The sequence below is a fragment of the Gadus chalcogrammus genome, chromosome 7 (genome assembly GCF_026213295.1).
Source record: "Gadus chalcogrammus isolate NIFS_2021 chromosome 7, NIFS_Gcha_1.0, whole genome shotgun sequence".
Lineage (NCBI taxonomy): Eukaryota > Metazoa > Chordata > Actinopteri > Gadiformes > Gadidae > Gadus > Gadus chalcogrammus.
The window spans coordinates 26,087,570-26,107,917 of NC_079418.1; the positions used below are offsets into that span (position 1 = coordinate 26,087,570).

Below are 20,348 nucleotides of genomic sequence, written 5' to 3' on the forward strand. Positions count from 1 at the left end.
CAGGTTCATAGAAATGCCAAGGTCTAATACGTGATGTCATCAATATAGGTTTAGAAATGTATTACAAGCCTGCCTAAGAATGGTTAGTTGAAGCTTAGTGTGTGTGTGTAGGTGTGTGTAGGTGTGTAGGTGTGTAGGTGTGTGTGTGTGAGATAACCAATAATGAAGATAGGTAGACCTACTGCACAGTTTAAATAAGTTACTAATCAACACTTAAACCCAGCATGGCAGATACACAAAATAAGAAATTCCACTTAAATGTTTGCCTTTCAAAAAATCCCAACTTGAGGGCAGCTGTCTGACTTTACTTTTTTAAAGACCATTGTCTGACGGTCCCTTGGGTGGCAATGGGCTGTCAGTTGATTCTACTGGCATGAGGCCGTCATTCACCCAGCAGGGTAGGGAGTGCGGCAAACGTGTGTGTTCAAAAGAAGTGTGGATTGGGTTCTCTAGTGGATACAGGGAGCCAGTTCGTTGCATCAGTGTTTATGCAGTCTGGATGCTGCACCGTCCAGTAAACAGTATATTAGTATGCATTTTAATACAAGTAGGCTACTGTGTAGGCAGCCATCGAGTGTACAACGCATGTATCGTTTTTGTTGTAAGCAAACATGAATCAAGATGAATAAAAAAAATCATTGTTTTTGTTGTATGGCCACGTTATTAACTCCAAAAGGAAATCTATAAATTAATAAAATATTCAAATCACAAGATTCAATCTGTTTATTTACATTTCAGCATCTTTTAAAAACAAGATTAGCGATAATGCAAGCAAATACGAGATTTGAACATATTTTCATATTTAGTAAGTGTTGGATGAGGAATTGAAATAAACAGCATGTTCATTCCTGCCTTATACTTTATAAGTTTTACCCACAGTCACTCCTAAATATTAGGAAATAATCATAAAAGCTAATTCCGCGGAACTTTTTTGAATGATAAATTTTTCTATTAACAAGCTACACATTGTCAGATCAAATTTCCAAATTAAAATCTATTTCTATGCGGTTCAAAAATACCAGTCAATTGTTTTGGTTTTCAACACATTTGAATCACAAAGGGGCCATATTGACGGGATTGTACGACAGCGATACGATCAGCAGTGACGCTCTATCCTCACGTAGTTCACTACAGAAGGAATGAACAACACAACATGTCAATCAACGAGGACTCGGCTGAGGCTAAAGTAAGTTTTAGTTATACCAAGATCGTTGTAGTGCTACCTGAAGGCAGATGCGTGAAACCGTACCTCAGAAAAGCAGGTTAAGCGGCACAGTTGCAGCCAAGCAAAGGGCCTCAGGTACTCACCTTACCTCCAAGGCAGCAGTAACCGCCAGTCAATGCTGCCGTCCCGCGTGAGAGCTACGTTATTATCACAACATTGTTATCAGACGTTGATTACAGCCTTTAGCCAAACAGCTCACGACGACAATGTAGTGAAAGTGGGGGTGCTGTGGTTCAGACCGGGTCGGTCTCTGTCTGGTTCCTCTCCCACGTCTCTCGATGCCACGCGCACCAGTGCACATCTGGGTCGGTGTTTTTTAAAAACCTCGGTGGATGGCGGGCTAGAAGAATGTTTCCCTGCACAGCGGACAGGTGGACTTGTTGCTGGAGGTGAACCACTTGTACTGTAGTGAGGAGGAGAGACAAATGGAAAAGAATAATAGAAATGATGCCTCAAAAAGGAAAGACTATGATAACATAACTGTTTACCGTGTAATGTGATGCACATTGATTGTACAACGCAATAAAGCGTCGTGCAATTTCGCAGTATAACGTCATTCGATTTTTTTTGGTGATATTTGAACGCGTCATTTTATGACGTAATAAAATTAACTTAATGTCATTTTACGATGTAATTGCAGTTATGGAGTGTCATTTTATGATGAAAAGTAATTAGTGTAATGTAACTGTGATGTAATGTAATCAGATAATGTCATTTTATGGGGTCATTGCATCAGTGTAATGTAATCCTGCGTATTCTCACCAGGCAGGCCGAGTGGAACTTCTTCTTGCAGGTGCGGCAGGCCTTCTTGGGCAGGGAGTAGTTAGAGCCATGGATGACCGAGAAGCAGATCATGCAGTCCTCCACGCCCTCGAACCTCTTGTCCACGTTGTTCTTCCACAGAGCCAGGCCCTCCATGATGCTGCCGTTCTATAGACACACAACACGGTCAATATAACACCTTAATACATGAATATATACAAACACACCGAGCCATGCCCTTCAACACACACAAATATACAAAGCACACATGGCCGTTTGTGTGAATGTGTGTGAATGCGTGCGAGTATGCGTATGTATGCGTGTCTATTGGTGTGAGTTTTTAGTATTTGTGTGCGTGGCTGTGGGACCCACCTGGTGAGTGAGGTAGGTGCTGAGCTGCAGCATCCAGTTCCTCCACTGCTGCACGGCCACGCCGACGCGGCGCCCGCTCTCCACCGTGATGGAGCCCAGCGGGTGGTTCTGGGGCAGCTGGATCACCAGCTCGATGAAGATGTCGTCCACCGAGTAGGTGGCGATCACCTCCCGCGCGGCCGAGCGCGCCTTCACCTGGTGGGGGGGGGGGGCGTGGTCAGGACGGTCTAGTGGCTCGAGGGTAGGAGCGCTAGCGGACAGGTCCTGAGTTCAGTCTCTAGAGGATAATGTCGAGCCCCTGCCTGCTCCTGAATGATCCGTCTCTGGATTTACTGAAAGTCACTTTTTATGGGGACTCTTATAGGACTCAATAGCCGACTAAGTACTTTGTTTTAATGACCGTCTTATTTCAACTGTAACAGACCGTACTTTTCTGATTCCAGTATAAAGTAGAAGCGGTCGGCCGTTATGCATAGAAATGAATCATAACGAAAGCTATAAAGACACAATTTTATTGGTTTCTAGGGTTTCAAATGTGTACAGGCATAGTTTAGCTACATTTCACGATATTGTTTAATGTGCTTAATGCAACCACAAGCTAAAGGCAATTTTACGAAATGTTCACACGACATGCATCACCCTGTCTGGGTGGATTTCCCAGTAATAACTGTCTCGCTGTACATTATACCTTACTTTATACTATACCAAGTACAGACACACACAACCACCCCTTACCGTCATGCTGTCGAAGGTCTGCGTGCTGGCGTGCACCGAGGAGATCTCCTGGGCCGACAGCACGGGGCTGACGTGGCGCGTGCTGAAGCGCTCCACCGCGGTGCTGACGCGCTTCTCCTGGCTGTTCCACCACAGCCGCACCATGGCCGGCAGGTCCTGCACCGCGCTGTAGTACACGCCGCACGCCAGGTGGGGGAGCTCCCACTCAACGCCCGCCGTCTCTGCAAGGGAGGGGGTAGGAACGGACAGCTAGTCATCACGGTCGCGACGGTTAAAGGGGATATATTATACCACCTGGTGTGATTGTGATTAGCCGTTACAAGTCTTTTTTTAAAACGGCCTCTTCTGACATCACAAGTGGGCGTGTCCACCTAGATGTATGCTGGGTAGATCAGTCTACCAGCCTCCCCAGTGGACTGTAGCAAATGTTGCTCATCTATCCGTCATACATCTAGGTGGACACGCCCACTTGTGATGTCAGCAGGGGCAGATTTTCAAAACGGCTTGTAACGGCTAATCACACACTTGTCACCTTTAAAGAAGAGACTGCCCGGCCTGATCGGAAGATAGTTGCTTACAACAGGCGATTCTAGTACATGACTTATTGCTCTAGCAGTCCCACTGGGAATACGGCAACAATGAAGAGGGATAAACACAGTGTGCTGCCCTTACTGCAGTCCCTCTGGCCAGAGAATACACAGATACACACACGGTCACCGTCTTCATCAATAGAATACAGACATCCTCTGTACCGAAATTAACTTTTTGGCTCACCTGCCATGGGGACTGGTAGATGAAAGAAATCCACTGTCCCGAATAATAAATTGCCTCTTTGTGTCACATATACATTCGTTTCGGGCCATTTCATTGGAGATAATGTGTTACTATGTTGAATACAAAATGAAAGAAGAGGCCAGAGCAGTATTTGGCAATGAGTGATGATTAATTCATATTATTTCTGAAGTCATTTACAGTCTTGTACAGGCGTGTATTTGAACCACGGTAAACGTAGGCCTACTTATTCATTTATCTATTTAACGTTTCAATCGCCCCTCTCTGTCCCACAATAGTATTCTTGCATTAAAAATGAATTTGAGGAAATATGGGAGGATATTAGTATTATGGAATCCAGTTCAAGGCTGAATCAAGCTGCATTCATACTGTGGCTCTGAATGGAGGAACAACACGTTATTTGCAGTGTCTTCGATCTGGCAAGGCTTTAGGTTGAAGGTTAACTGATAAAAATAATCAAATCGCATTTTTTGTTCAGGAAACTCAAAACCTTCATAGATATTTCACTAGTGGAAAGTCTTTGTAAACTCTCCGATGTCGCCGTGCTTTGAATAAAAAAAAGCAAGAGCAAACACGGAACAGATTATAGTTAGTTTAGTCAGACAACAAATCGGCCGGAATATCTCACCAGGCGTTCCTTCAGCAGGCAGCCGTGGTGTATGGAGAACTCTGATATCGAACATTTAAAGCCCAGTTCAGACCAAAGATTCACCTTGCAACGGCTTGCAACAAGACGGTTTTAGAACGTCGCAGGGGCGGTGTGAACGGGTCGTTGCAAGGAGTCGCCAGAGATTGAACATGTCAAATCGCAAGGTCCAGTTTTAGAACGCGGCGATTTAACTATTTCTCTTCAGCCAATCACAGCACAGAACAACTTGTACGTCACGGCCTTACTCCGTCCCGGTACCGTACTGTCCACTCCAGCATAAAAATATCCGATTGAAATATCCGATATCCGGAGAATGACAAAACACAGTAACTCTAGCCTACTCTCAAGCAAAATAAAAATAAAACTAATTGCAAACCTAACTAATCGCAAACCTAACTAATCTAACCTAACCTACGCAAATGATGCTGTTGCGGCTCTCAGCTGTGCCAGAGCGTTCACAGTTGCTAGGGAAACCACCTAGCGTCGCAGCCGGATGCAGTGGTGTTCCGACTCCAGGTCAGTTGAAGAAGATACTGCGTTTGGTTCCAACAGATCCTAAACGAGGTTCGGCATTGTCGCCCCCGCTTACAAGAAATGAACTTGGAGCATAAACAACATTTTGCTGTTTGGCTTTCCTGAAATGTAGCCAAGCCTTTGACCGCTTTGCACGTTCACCTATCCTATTCAACTCTTCTCGGTTTAGCTAAACGCAGATTGGCAGGCAATTCAAATTAATTCAATAACTTCATTAGGCAATCGATGTACGTTTTGTTAACCAGTGATTCGATTGAAATTACATGCATCTCCTCTCTCTCTCGATATAACATTACGTTATAGGACCTGCTGGACTCCAATATCCATTATACATAGAGCAATTCTTGCCAGATATTTTATTACATGTCTTTTTCGTTTCTGACATTCACCCGCCAGTGTGGCATATAGCCGTCCGGGATTCGCATTTTGAGCTCGCCTGAGGTTCATTTCGGATCCCTGCTAACCGTGACCGTCGGGAGAATACTCAGACATCTTCTACTGTAGCACAGAAATAATAATAACACAGAGACAACCTCTGCTGTCTAAGTCGAGGGAAAACACAGATAATACAGAGCCCTCCTCAGGCTGTACTCACTGTCCACGGCCAGAGAGAGGCTCTCTGTGAAGAAGGTCTTGGTGTCCTTGGTGTCGGCGCCCTGGCCCGGGTAGGCTGGGTTCTCAGGCATCATCTTGAAGAGGTGGATGAGGAGCTTGTGGAGGCTGTGGCTCCTCTTCAGATACAGGGAGTACTGGACCCTCAGCTGGTGAACGGACACAAAAGGTTGTCTTTAATACCCGAGGGTACTCTATCTTGGAGGAGCAGGTTGAGCTGCAAGGTCGCGGTCAAGTAAAGACCACACACACACACACACACACACACACACACACACACACACACACACACACACACACACACACACACACACACACACACACACACACACACACACACACACACACACACACACACATCGACAATATCTTTTGGACCAAGATGACAGGAGGATATAGTCAACGTTATATTATTCCCAAAGTGTTGCACATAGCAAGCCTCACATTTATCCATGCAGGCGGAAACCAAGCGACACATTGCTCAAGGACACCTCAGTCCTTCAGCCACAAAGAGCCGGGGACGGAACCAGCTGTTGGGTAGCAGCAGGACTCAGAGCCGTTTGCATTTCACCGGCTGGGTGTTATCACCAGTTGTGAGTGTTGGGTGGGTGGGTGGGTGTTGGGGGGGGGGGGTGACTCACTTGCGATGGGGAGGCTTTGAAGAAGGAGAGGAGTAGCTTCCAGGACAGTAGGTAACCAAGGAAACAGGAGTACTCCACACTGAGGGGCTGCACCACCGCAAACTCCCCAACCTGGACCCCCGCCAGCACGCTCTCGCACAGGTCCTCACACGCCGACAGCACCGCCATCAGAGACTCTGGGGGAGACCTGATGCACAAAACACACACAAATATAGACACGTACCCATAAATCCACATACACAAATAAATATATTGCACACACACACACACACACACACACACACATCCACCCCCACAAACACAGACAATACATATACAAAAACAACAACAAAAAAAATCACATGCACACAACTGTCAAAAACGAACACTTGAGGCCAGCGGAGCTCCTCCTGTCTACCTCGCAGCGCGGTCCCAGCCAACGGAAGCCTTTTCAAGCTCGGCCTGTCAGACGCCCTCGGGGCTGTCCTTAGCTTCCCTCCATCTGAGGCGTGCCCGTGTGTGCGTGTGCGTGTGTGCGTGCGAGTGTCAAAACAAACTCCTTAGCGTCTTCACTCACAGGCTGGGCTCCTCAGCGTCCTCCTCCGTCTTGCTGCTCTCCCCCTCTCCGTCACACTCTGGCAGCTGGCCCATTACCCTGTTGAGACACCACAGGTGAGCAGAGGCAAAGACCCCCCCCCCCCCCCCCCCATCCCACATCCCCTCGCTCATCCCCATGCCTGGCTGACACAACCCTGGCTGGACACAGAGAGCCTCCCACTAGCCCACCTGGGATCTGGGGAGGTTGAGGCTTAACAGTGTGAGTCCCCTTTCATGGAATACCGTGTCGGAAACAATATCATACACACCTGGGAATACTGGGAGGGAGTGAGGGAGAGGGGAGGGCGAGAGGGAAGGAGGGCGAGGGAGCGAGCCAGAGGATTATGTTAGGTGAGTGGTGGTCAAATGTCCCTTTGGGGACTGAGCTCCGTATGCAGAGGAGAAAGGGGGGGGGGGGGGGTACTTTGAGTTCAAACCCTGCGTCTCGTATTCTGCCTGAAGTGCCTACAATTGTTGACATTAATAAAACACAACAATTTGATTGGTCAAAAACAACACCAGGTGGTATAAAAACACGCACCCCTTAATTATTTTGGATTAGAGTGTGATATAACTGGGTCATAGTTCTTTAAACATGGCTTTTATGGAATTTACCATAGATAAATAATGCAGGAAAAATCCAAGAGGCTATGAATGAGCATCTTTTATTCCCTTTTAAGTGTCATAGCCTCCAGCCAGGCACGACGTGTGTACTGGAGATTGGTGCTGACACAAACGAGATAAAGGGAAACTGCATACCGGGGGTTTGAGAAGGCAGCAGTTTAGTTTACTCTCAGAGTATCACACTCTTTTTGCCTTATTTCATAGAGACGTTGTTTTAAAGATCGTACTGGTTATACACACCAACACACACACCCCCACACACTCACACAAGCTCACAATCTAACCCAATACTACCACACGATCAAAGGATTTCCTTCAAACAAACTATATGGAGCAGTTTTGCCTCGCCCCCTCGCTGACAACCTGTTTCTCAGGGAAAGGTGTCCCTAGGCTGAGTCTTTAAAAGTGTGGACCTACTTCTCCAGGAGGAGGTAGACGGTGATCTGCAGTGGCCTGGCCTTGAACAGCAGCAGGGGGCACAGGGTGTTCAGAAGGGTCTGTAGAGGTGCGGGAAGGTTGGTCTTTTGGTCCGCTATCAAGTTTGCCGGCAGGGAGTTCTTCAGCAGCTGCGGCACTGGAATGTAGGTTAGAGCCACACCAACCGACCGCAGCACGGCCAATGGGAAGAGAGGGTCATCCGGCTCAGTGAAGGCGTCTGAGGAACAAGGGGTGGGGAACAAACATTGGATGTCGGCCTGGATGTCAGGAACATGATATGAACAGATGCAATGCAGAGGACTCAGTCTACTGAAAGTGGTAAGCAGTCTGCTGAACAGAGTTTGGGAGCTTTTCTTCCGAGCCACACAATCGATTGCTTAACCGCCAGTACAATAAATCACAACAGAAAGAACAAAAAGTAGATTGAAAATCAACGGCAAACTGAAGACACCGCCAATAAACTGCTAATAGCCCTGTGTTTCAACAAGAGCTTAAACAACAAGCAGCATCTGAAAACAGCCGCATCTGTAGCCCGAGTGAATACTCGCAGATAGATTGCAGAAAAACTGTGTTGAAAATTATGCAATGCAATTACTCTATAGTTTACAGTATACTGTGTATACCCCCCCCCCCCACACACACACACACACACACACACACACACACACACACACACACACACACACACACACACACACACACACACACACACACACACACACACACACACACACACACACACACACACACACACACACACACACCTGTGATCTTGACGGGCAGGTGGAGCAGGAGGCTGTAGATCCCCTCGATGAAGAAGTCGGTCCATTCCGCCGTCAGTTCGGCGGGCAGAGTGTCGGCGGCGGTGGCGGGGGGCGCCGCGAAGAAGCGGCTCAGCTCCACGATCAGCGACGCGTTCTCACACACAAACAGCTGCACCCAGGGGCTCCCCAGGCCGCTCACGTTCTCACAGGCCGTCTGCCGAGCACCAGCCCAGAGGCAGAGACGTCTTGCGTCAGCGCGTTGCACAAACACGTAAAACACTTTGTCGGAAGCCTTCCCCCCCCCCCCCCCCCCCCCCCCCCTCAAAGAACGCCGGCTTAGCTTTCGGGGCAGGAACGCCAAAGGGAGACTTACTTCCCCATGTTCGCCAGACAAACCTGTCTAGGAAATGAGTGGGCTGGCAAAGCCAAGGTGAAGCCCTCGGTTTGCGTCATTCGTTTGAACGTGAGTGGCGGGGCGTTGCGTCATCGCTAGGCCGGCTTACCTCGAGCCACGCGAGCATGCAGCACAGCAGGAAGTCCCACTGGCATCCTCCGAGCGCAGAGGAGGAGCTGGAGACCAGCCAGGACAGGAAACGCATCATTTCCACGGTCAGGATCAACTGGTCTGCCGACGCCTTGGACAGATCACTGAGAGAGAGAGAGAGAGAGAGCGAGCGAGAGCGAGAGCGAGAGAGAGAGCGATTTCTGTTAGTGGGGATGAGAATTTGTGAGTGTATTTTTTAAGTGAAGGGTCAACGGTGTCCAGAGTGGCTGGAGTTGCTCTATTCCCCGTTTATGCTCTGAACAGGAGCTCTGCCAGATGAGTGGAGGTTGTGGTTACCTGCTGAAGAGGAACCAGTCCTCCCGGCTGTTCCTCCACTCCATCATGGCGGCCAGGACCGCCTGCAAGACCTCCACCTGGACAGGGCTGTTCTCCTTCAGACAGCACAGCAGCACCCCCAGACAGCCACACACATCTGGAGGACAGGTACCACACACATCTGGATCCCAGAGATACAACACACACCTCCATCAAGGAGATCACTGAGATCTGGATTCAGGAGATGCCATACACATCTGGATCATGAAGATAGCCAACAATCTGCATGACAAGGATCCCATACTCCTCTGGATCATGGCGATACCAACACTATGAGCAGAAATACCACATCTGCATCGCAAAAAACAACATGCTTCATGCGATTCAGACGTGTGACATTTCGTTATATCACGAGTGTTGGATGCGTGTCCTCCTGCTAATGTTTATTTAGTGTTTTTGATGCCTTTACCATCGTTCTCTTGCCAGTTGATGATGCCGGCCGTGGCATGGGAACTGACTGACCTCCGTTCCTCTCTGGTCATGATGGGGCACAGAACCTGGAGCGTGCTCAGTTTGGCCCGAGACACCGGGAACCAACTGACAAACACAATGGCAGATTGATAGTAATGGCACCGGGCTAATGTTAGCATGAAGATAGGTAAATATCGAACTGTGATCCGAAGGTGATGTATTGTCGGCTGCTCCTACAATAAATCCATCCTGGTTTGTTTGTGCAAGTAAGAAATTGAAAATATGAAAAAATATATATATATAAAACCGGATGATTGATTTACCTTGCCGGGTCTCCATAGAGCTTCCTGACGTTGCCGATACTGCTGGTTGCCACGGCGTCCATCTGGAGATACGTCTCCAGACATAACGACCACAAACCGCCTTCTGCAACTGACCTATGGAGCAGCGACAGCGTTCCAATCACACACTGTAGACACGGCGAGACTTAAACCCAGAGCGCACAAACACAAAAAAAACAAGATCAGATTGTACAGTAGCTCCGTTGTTTGACAACAGAGATTGGATTTATTGATCGCCTCGTCCCCCCGCCAGACTCCATTAATCCAGTGTTTTGCCCCCTCTAAATCACTCGGTGCTGTTATGAAGCCAGAGGCAGCCCGGATTCTGCGCAGCCAGGATGTCATTAAGATGAGATAAGAGGATGCTTTATCAACCCCACCCACCCCCCCGAGGGAGCGGGACAGTAGGGGCTTTTCCGTTGCCTGGAGGTGGCCCCCTCCTTACCTGCTGTACAGGGTCTGCAGCAGGTCCGTGACGGGGACCAGTGTCCTGCAGCCCGACGAGCCCCTGTCTGTCAGCAGGCTGTGGTGCTGGGACACCGTGGGGAGGCTCAGATCCATCTCCACGCACCACTGGACTGCATACAGCAGCTCAGACACTGGGGAGCAGAGGCGCCAAGGTACACCAACAAAAACCAACACATAAGCTTTTATCAAGTATTGATGTCCCATCTAGCACTAAGGGGTGTAAATAATATAGTTGCTTCAAAACAATGAAAAAAAAAAAAAGAAGCTAACTTGAGATCTTGTGAGTCTGTGGCTTGTTCCAATATCCATACTATCCGTACTTACTAGCCTTAGTTTGAGGGCGTTCCAATTCAGATAGGGCGAAAATAAGTGTACTGAAAGGACCCGGACGGTGTACTCAAAACGGTCAAATCGCGAAGTGTGGATCGATTTACACTTTTCGTACTCAACAAAAGCCATCTTAGCTACATAGCGGAAGAGGGCGGAGCCAGGCTGAGCCAAAGTCGGCGCATTTTCCACATAGCCTGCATTAATAAAGAGCCATTTCGTAGTTTTTATAGCTGCTAGGCGTAAAGAGTACACAGTTCAAAGCGGGACGTTTATTGCGGGGGAGGAGCCGCGGCGGCAGTCGTGATCGTAATTTCCGGTTAATGCACAACGGAGTATTCGATTTGGAACAACACTGACATCTGAAAATTAGAGCACTTAGCGAGTACGGATAGTGCACTACGTTTAAGTGTACTCATGGATATAGGATCACGCCACTGGTCTGACCTGTGTATTTAAGGTCTGAGTATAAGGACAAGTCTGCCCTCTGCTGGTCTGTGGGAGACACGGCGGCCATCTGGATTACTCTCCCCAGCAGGGTGCAGGCACAGAGGTGAGCTGGCACCTGGGACGACAAGGTGGACTTCCACACATCCATGGAGGGGTAGTCACAGGTCATACGGAGACGACCCGACAGCAGAGGACCCTTCATCCACTAGATAACAGAGAGAATATAATACAGTGTAATATGACAAACATGCAATACAGAATAGCAGTGTTAAGTGAGTGTGGGTATTCTTTGGAAACATGAACAAAATAAACTGCCAGTAATGTTAGGCTGAACCTGGACAACCAATAAAAGGAATAGAACAACATCGCAGAGTGGGAGGATGTGATTGGACGGCTCACCTGAGGGGGCAAGGCCTGTCTGACGGAGATCCACTCTTGTGGGCTTGGGGTCAGGAGGGAGAGGAAGTTGGGGAGGAGAGGGTTGTCCTGGTTACGAGCCGTGGTGAGGATCTCTACCACGCTCTCTACTGCAGAGACCAAAACCTGCAAACTGGAGCGCAACAGGAGCAACGCTCAGTCGGATGCAGTTTATGAGATTTAACACTTCAAAAATAAATAAAATAAAAGCGTATGACTAACTAGGAATAAAGATATTTATGGTAGTCTCAAACAATACTGTACACTTGATCTGTCTAGTTATAGCTTGGAATCATTTGACATTAAAGACAACGGAATGTAATTTATTATTGTACAAAATGAACTATCATTCCATCAATCGTTTTTTTAATTGATTAATGAATAAATTATTTTCTATGATTGTTCTCCTAGTCCTCCCTTGAACAAGAGATAAGTATTTCTTTCTTAACCCTGGGGAATTAGAGAGAGGATATGTGGTCTTAATTTGAAGCGTAATTGTAATAATCTACAAATAAACTCTGAAACCACCCAGGAAGAAAATATTTTAGCACTATAATAATCAGAGTAGCTGATTAAATCAGAGAGTGGGAAGTGAGGGTGGAAAGATTTTTGGCGGGCTAAGAGCCATTCACCGATTAAATTAACCAGTTAACCAGTCCCCGGAGAAACCCTAATAGATGCGAGCCAAAAGAAGAATAACAACGACCAGATATAATGAGGTTTTTTGGGGGGTGAATTTGAGAGCAATATCAAAAACATGTTTCACAATAAAGAAATATCGCTCCCTGGGACGTCCCCACTGGGCCTATCTGAACCGTCGAAGCACCCTCCTTCCCCACCTGGGAAAGAGGTTAAGTGTCTGGTTTAAATGAGTCACCTCTTGACGTCCAGAGAGGCCGTGAGCAGCTGCCTCTTCACCCAGACTGCTGCGCTGCACAGGAAGCCACTCTCTTGGAGCTGGTCCCCAGAGTGCTGCATCAGAGCCTGGACCCCGGCCACACACACAGCCCTGAGCTTGGATAAAACAGAGACTAGAGGGAGACGGGGAGAGAGAGAGCAGGACAAATGGTCAGACATAGACGCATCATTAATAACTCCAGCCACCTGTGTGTGTGTGTGTGTGTGTGTGTGTGTGTGTGTGTGTGTGTGTGTGTGTGTGTGTGTGTGTGTGTGTGTGTGTGTGTGTGTGTGTGTGTGTGTGTGTGTGTGTCTAGGCCGAGATGGGACTGTATGTGTGCGTGTTTGTGTGTCTCTGTGTGTGTGTGTCTCTGTCTGTGTGTCTCTGTCTCTGTGTGCGAGGGTCTGTCTCTGTCTGTGTGTCTGTGTGTGTGTGTGTGTAACTAGGCCGAGATGGGCCTGTATGTGTGCGTGCTTGTGTGCCCACCAGACAGGTGTGTATTGCTGTGGTCCTGGGCGGTGATCTGGAAGGCTGTCAGCAGCAGCTCCTCAGCGGAGGCCAGGAGGAGGCAGTCGGTGACAGAGGAGTAGAAGGTGGAGGCCACGTCACAGATGAAGCAGATCAGGGGCTCCATGCCGCCCTGGTCGGCCTGAGCCTTGGTCTCAGACAGGGTGGCGTGCAGCTTCTCCAGGATCTTCTCCAGGTACACCTCCCCGATCAGCGGCTCTATGGGGCGAAACCAACAACAAGGACCGCATTTTGAAGCTGCACAAAAGAAGCCCCCTTTGCAAGATATGCATGCAGACTCTCTAAAAAAAAATGGTGGAGGCCTGGATATAGAGCAGGACTTTTATTTGTGGACGTGGTGAGATAGGGGGCTCTCCTCCCTGGATCCCCCCCCCCCCTGCCCTTGTGAAGGAGCGACCCTCTCTCACATGTTTCTGATTGAACTTATGAAGTGTGTGTGTACAACCGGAAAGACCACTCTACGTAGGGGATATCTGCACAGGTATCTCCGTATGGGATTTTCTTGCAGTAGAAAATTAACATTGCATTGTGGTACAGAGCTACACCAACACCAGGTGTGGGCTCTACTGTCCTCCAAATACAAGTTGTTCCTTGCAAGTTATAAATTAATTGCACGCAACTGTGTTTACAAGTTGAAGACACAAACGGAAGATGGGTATTAAATACAGACTAGCTTGCTCCTTTCTCGAGCGCTAAACATAGCAGGCAGGAGACCTAATGCTCTCTGGGCTCTCCCTGATCAGGTCATGTTCTACGTATTGCCGTGTTCTTGAAGAAAGTAGTTCAATCCGGATCGCTTTTAACTCACTTTACTTGTTATAGTATTTCGGTATGGTAACTATGAAGCAAAAGGAGGGGAATTGCATTTAACATGCGTGGAGCGACATACCGCAGAGCTATCTTCTAGCCACGGGGCTACCAAAAGGGCTGCCATATGTTTCTGACCTGATCTGACTCCCGCTCCGCATTTGTATCAAGTAGGCGTGGCCTAGGTGACGTATTGGCTCCGGCTTCCTCACCTGTCTAAAGGTGCTGCCATCTGTGGCTGGAGTAGTCATTGCAGCTTGTATGTTGGGTCCTGCTCCCCTTGTGGCTATGTATAGTAATTACAGCTTATATGTTCGATCCTGCTTCCTTGTGGCTATGTGGGGGTTGCTTATGTGCTTAAAATACGTAACAGTATTGAATGTGTTAAATAGAGAGTAAGGATACAATATGAGAGAAGGAGCAATAGTTTACCGTTGTTGTGCTGCTGAGACAGAACCAGGCTGATGAGAGTCCAGCTGTGGGTGTTTTCATTGGAGGACAAAGTGGCATGGCCTCGCCCTGTGTTGCAAAGCTCCTCGGCCAATCCAAAGAGCCGCTCACCCAAAACTGAACCTTTCAACCAATCACGGCAGCTCTTGAGGGTCTCAGGGCCTTCATTCGCCTGACGAGTAACAGAAAATACTTCAATTTAAAATATTATACAACCATATATATATATATATATATGGTTGGATAATATTTTAATTTGAAGTCTTTTCTGTGAAATTATGAAAAATACATCTGAAGCCAAAGAGAAGGATTGATAAAATTGTCACTTACTTTTTGTATAACATGCAAGAGAATTTCCCAGGGCAGATTCATCTGTGTAGAGAGGGAGCAGTGTTGGTGATTCATGTCAAAAGCATTACTAACCCCCTGGTCCGTCACAAAGAGGTCCTTTGGGGACATGTAGACATCAGCGTTGCAGGGGGCTGCTGTACCATGGTGATGTGGTTTAGGATGCGGGGGGTCTCCTGGGGGCTGCAGCAGTGCAGGGAGCTGAAGATCATGTCCACCAGGTGGTCACTTTGGCTCCGCCCCTCTTCAGACAGCCACGCCACCACCCGCTCCAGCAGGAAACGCATCGCCATGTTTTTCAAATCTACCGCCGGGAGGCTCTGTTCTTCACCCTCTTCACACTCCATCAGCATCTGGTGAGAGGTGACAGACGTTCAGGGGAAACAAACACACATAGAGTCGATTAGAAGAAGATCAACCCCAACTAAAATCGGAGCGTACCTTGTCTGTCTTCACCGTTCCATCCAGCATGGATGGATCTAAATATACTTTTTAGGTCATTTTTAAGACTACACAATGCAATTTCAAATGACTTTTAGAGATTTTAGTGGATACATTGGTGCAATAACCAGCTTAAAATGCTGTAAAAAAGGACAGGGGACTCACGGCGAAGACCCTGGGCGTGTGGAAGGAGCGCAGGAGGAGGGAGAGGAAGACCAGGTGTCTCTCCGACTGCTTCTCGTTCACGTACACTAGACACAGCTGGGCCAGCTGGCACACCACCGCCTCCAGGCGCTCGCTCTCCAGCGACCCCACCAGCCTCTTCTGCTGGGGCTCTCCCTCCGGCGGCTCGTCCCTGCCGCCTCGCTCCGCCCCGTTCCTATCCGCGTCCCCGGGCTCCGAGAGGCAGATTTTGACCGATTTCTTCTTGTGGCCCTGCTTCCGTCCCGTCACCTTGTCGGGGTAACGCATCACCTGAACGAACGCCACACCACAGGTCAGGGTTCACTAACTCTGAGGGAATGAACCTCAAACATCTTCGAGATAGAGAAGCCCTTCTTGCCACGCCCACTACTCACCTGCAGCAGGGTGGCCACGCCCTCAAGAGCCTTTGGATCTGCTTCTTCGGTGTCAACGAACCCGATCAGCAGAAGACCAATCCCCTCCCAAAAGTCTCCCAGGAGAGTTTGATATATATCCGCCCCTTCTTGGGATCCATCGCCACCATGAAGACCCGCCCTCTTCTCCCAGGAAATGAGCATTTCCGTAACCAAGAGGAAGAGGGGGCCATTCTGCAGGGATGGGTTCCCGACAGCACTTTCCAATAGCGGCAGAAGCTAGTGGGGGAAAAGCATAATATTGTGCCAGATTATAGGACACATTTTATTTAATAGTAACTAATGAGAAACAGACATTGGTGTTGCCGTGTGATCCTACCTGCTGTGAAATGAGCATCTGTTGTATTTTCCTCTGCTCTTCCCCTTCTTCTGTGTGTTGCATAACGCTGAACCTCATGCACTCCACCACGGCAGTGACGATAGCAGCGCTCTCTGTTGGGCTGGTCAGAGCCCGCTCAGCAGACAAACTGACATAAACAGAGAGAGAGACCACAATGACACAGTTTATCTCCCATTTCAACATGTGTGCACATGCACACAAACATTAAGCAGAAAACTACAATCAAGGCAATTTATCAAAAATGTTGTTATGTTATAGACTTATCGTAAAATAAATGTTATTCACATAACTCACCCCTGGATGAGCGAGGTGAAGAAGGTGGTGTAGAAGTCTAGGGCTGGTTGTGTGACCTCCGCGGGCAGTCTGCTGACTAGGGGCATCAGGTTTGGGTGAAGGGCTTTGGCCATGCCCCCGCCGCCAGCCCTCAGTAGAGCCCAGAGCTTTGGTAAGAAGCCCTTCCGGGCATTGACATGTGTCCAGCAATCCTGGAACAAGAACCGAGGAGACTGACTGAGATCTATTTCTACGCCATGCAAATAATAATCAAATACATGTATTTGTATCCTACACTTAAACCACATCTTCACCTACACCAATGATGACTTTGACTATCTATGTACCACTGTGTTATCTAAATTTGCAGGGTGTTTGTTTGTATAAACTAAATGGGAAGTCATGTTTTACATTACGACGAAGGACTAATTGCTCTGAACAAACCTTAAATGATACACTACTTAGCATCTTCAAAAACAAGTACTTTTTGGCACGTACAATTAGAGCAAATCAAATAAATACAACAGGAGAGTTACTTATGACGTTTAACAGAACAGTTACTGGAAAAAGTGTTTGATAGTTATAATAAATGGAGGGATGTAAAGCAACGTCCACACAGACCAGGGTGTACTCACGGGGATAGTGGTGACCACGTGGAGGACGGCCTCCCAAAGGGGGGGCAGTACCACCGGGTCAGTGTCATCGATGCTGAGCAGCACGGCGGCCGAGGCCCGCGCAGCCTCCTTGTGCACCAGGCCAGGGGTGTACTGACACAGAGCGGACACCACCTCGGACAACGCCCCGCGGACCTGCACAGGCACGGCGCCGTCAGGTCATGCATCATCGGCCCCCGCAAACAGTCAGACTACGTTCAAATAAAACTGCATTCTGGGTACATGTGACGACCGATTCCCCAGAGCTAAGCCAGCAAGCCTCAAAGATAAGCTTGATATGTTTTTTTAAGTCAAGTTTGAGAGGATAGTTTAGTGGCTAGCCTGTCTGAATCCCCGCCAGAAATGTTTGTCTTCAATCCCCAATTTTCCGGCCGGAGTAGTTGGATAGTAGGAATAAAAGAAAACACAAAAAAGTACCAAAATACTAAGCAGTCATATTTTCAAATAGGTTATAAAACAGAACATGTTTACCAAATCCAAGAGGATCAAATTAATTAAGCACATTGTTAAAAAAGAGCAGTGATGTTTTAATGTTACCTGTGGTGTTTTATGTTTGCTGTACTTCCAGAATTTGGCGGAGCTGATGAGCTGCGTCAGTCTGTCTTCCAGAAGGTTCCGGTCACTGTCCGGCAGCAGGTGCAGCAGCTTCTTCACTCCCAGGAGAGAGCTGGTCAACATGCGGATGAACTTAGTCTCCCTCTCCTCCTCTGGGACACTCCTAGGGGGGGTTAAAGGTTAGTCCTCGACTGCCCATCAGGTACACACTAGGGGTGTGCACGGGTACATATGTACACGTGTATCCGGTTAGTAAATCATAACCGTTTAGGAAAAATCTGTAAACGAAAACCGTAAAAAATAAAGAAAAAAAGGATATAATAATATTCACCGCGCCATTGTTTCAATAGGAATCGCGACGGTCCTTACTTTCAACATAAGGTTTACATATTTGTAATTCGAAATTCTTCCAAGCCTTTATACCACAGATACTCTGGGGTCTATATCATATAACCGCGTTGTCTGTTTACAGTTTAATTCATTTTTTACAATTTACCAGCTCTCGTTTTGAAGAATATTCGCCGCGCCATTCGTTTCCATGGGAATCGCAAAGGTCTATACTTTCAACATAAAGTGTACATATTTATAATTTGATTTATAATTTTGGCCGTTCACACCCCCAGTGGGACCCCACACATGGGCAGCATCACCGAACGTCCATCCGTCAACTTACTTTGGGTCACTCAAGGTGTCTGCCGTTTCTTTTAGCAAAGTATCTTGTAGCACCTAGGACAGGACAACAAAAGGCAATACTTTAGAACACCTGGTCAAATAGTAATAATATGCCAGCCATCCTTAATATGATTGATGACGGGTATTTTTTATATCACTCACATTGAGGATCTCGTCCCTGCAGAAACTCAGAGCCTCTGTCTGTTTGTTGGGAGGGAAAGCAGCAGTGAAGGCCAGGCAGGCAGCTGAGGCTGCGGGAACATAGGTGTCACACTGGGCCATCAGCCAGTGGCCCATTAGGCCCTTCAGGAAGGGGGCAAGGCTGCGCCGCACTTTGAGGACCAATTGCTCGAAGGCCTGTTGGGTGGCCTCTCTCACGCGCCGATCATGGTCCTGGTGTGCCACACACATCATTTCAACATCACGTACCCACAAAGCATAAGGATGAACAACGATTTGTAATCGTTTGCTTGAGATCAAGCTCACCACTGATATCTTGCAATAAATCCTCGGCCAGTATGGGAGGACACCTTTCACCTCCTCGGCATCTCGCTCTTGACACATAGTACCAAACTCCTGGATCGCCTAAAATGTATAACAGTATTAATACTTTGCTTAATATTCCAATGTTGACAGTCATGTAGTAACGTTATACCACGTTTAACGAAATGCAGCTTGCCTTCAGCTTGGTGACCGTATCTCTCTTCGACATCTTCCTGAGGACTAGACGAAAATCAGCATCTACTAGGCTGTCTATCTCCTCAACTCCGTGGACTGCGGGGACATAACCCAACTCTGACGTGACCGTGGAGCCGAAGCCAATGAACCCCGGTACGACACCGCTCTCCCGGGCCAACAGCTCGGCGGCTCGACCACTGCTAGAAGGCTAGTGAAGCGGAAAGTTGTGTTTAAGTCACACACATAGACTAACGTTACTAGCCACGAAGTTGAAATGAAAATCAAGGAGTACCGGTATAATAATTTAGGTTAACAGTCAACAAAACACATGCTGTAACGGTTACATAAACTAAATGTTTCGTAGAATCGTTTTACCTAATGTAAGAGTTACTAGTACTTACCCTAACGTTTCCTTTCGTTCGCTGTTTGTTCTTTCCCCCCATTATGTGTTACTAATATATAGCTAAATTCATAAGTTGAATGAGATGAGAGTAGCTAGCTGACTAGCAGAGATAGCAGGCCTTGCGGAGACCACAACACGCCAACAAGCACACCAATCAGGTTCGAGGAAATATCCAGGGCTTCAAGTTATTAGACATCAAGAGAGAACACACGTTGGTTGAAATAACGTATACCGTTTGTATGGACCATAGACTTTATAAAATAGCCATGGGAAGAAGGGGTATTTTAGAGAATGTATTTAACCTGAATTATTATATGCTCAAAAAAACAAAATTCTAATACGTTATCTTTTTCGGAAAGGCCGTTCATTTACACTTTTACTTTGAAAGAAAATAATCCTTGATCCTAAGTGACGCGTACTAACATTCTTCCGGTACATTTTGTGTCATAAACTTCAGAGCTCTGATCAACTTTATCCACGTGACGGATGTGTAATAATAAGAATAGATATTATAAACATACGCAAATGCTACCATCGCAGGGAAAAGGGATGTATCAACGGACTGGAGTAGCCGTTTTACATCCACCGTTATTATATGCGGATATGTGTAATATAACATTTGATCGTTTAGTTTTGTTATAAATAA

The 20,348-nt window shown here is 47.4% G+C and overlaps 2 protein-coding genes across 3 annotated transcripts in view; one reads left to right on the plus strand and one right to left on the minus strand.

Annotated features, from left to right (window-relative positions):
• LOC130385249 (glutamate receptor 4) overlaps positions 1 to 20,348 on the plus strand; it is a 1,260,456-nt gene that overhangs the window by 933,208 nt on the left and 306,900 nt on the right. The window lies entirely within an intron of this gene.
• ltn1 (listerin E3 ubiquitin protein ligase 1) lies at positions 130 to 19,846 on the minus strand. Its single transcript, XM_056593660.1, has 32 exons — positions 19,701 to 19,846; positions 19,301 to 19,507; positions 19,108 to 19,206; positions 18,784 to 19,014; positions 18,623 to 18,675; positions 17,932 to 18,112; positions 17,356 to 17,529; positions 16,742 to 16,932; positions 16,427 to 16,574; positions 16,069 to 16,326; positions 15,656 to 15,964; positions 15,193 to 15,402; positions 15,032 to 15,073; positions 14,684 to 14,873; positions 13,403 to 13,642; positions 12,896 to 13,049; positions 12,001 to 12,151; positions 11,599 to 11,806; positions 10,802 to 10,955; positions 10,339 to 10,452; positions 10,014 to 10,141; positions 9,566 to 9,701; positions 9,228 to 9,372; positions 8,725 to 8,938; positions 7,940 to 8,177; positions 6,879 to 6,956; positions 6,323 to 6,509; positions 5,665 to 5,830; positions 3,095 to 3,315; positions 2,360 to 2,554; positions 1,988 to 2,155; positions 130 to 1,628 (listed from the first exon to the last, which is right to left on the minus strand). The coding sequence occupies exons 1-32, from the start codon at positions 19,740 to 19,742 to the stop codon at positions 1,566 to 1,568; spliced, it is 5,295 nt and encodes a 1,764-aa protein (XP_056449635.1). The 5' UTR covers positions 19,743 to 19,846; the 3' UTR covers positions 130 to 1,565.

Coding starts and splice junctions, on each gene's coding strand:
- ltn1 (XM_056593660.1), bottom strand. CDS start 19,742: ATGGGGGGAAAGAACAAACAGCGAACGAAAGGAAACGTTAGG. Junction 16,575..16,741: donor TTCACCTCGCTCATCCAGGG/GTGAGTTATGTG, acceptor TGTTTATGTCAG/TTTGTCTGCTGAGCGGGCTC. Junction 15,965..16,068: donor GCGTGGCCACCCTGCTGCAG/GTGAGTAGTGGG, acceptor GCGTTCGTTCAG/GTGATGCGTTACCCCGACAA.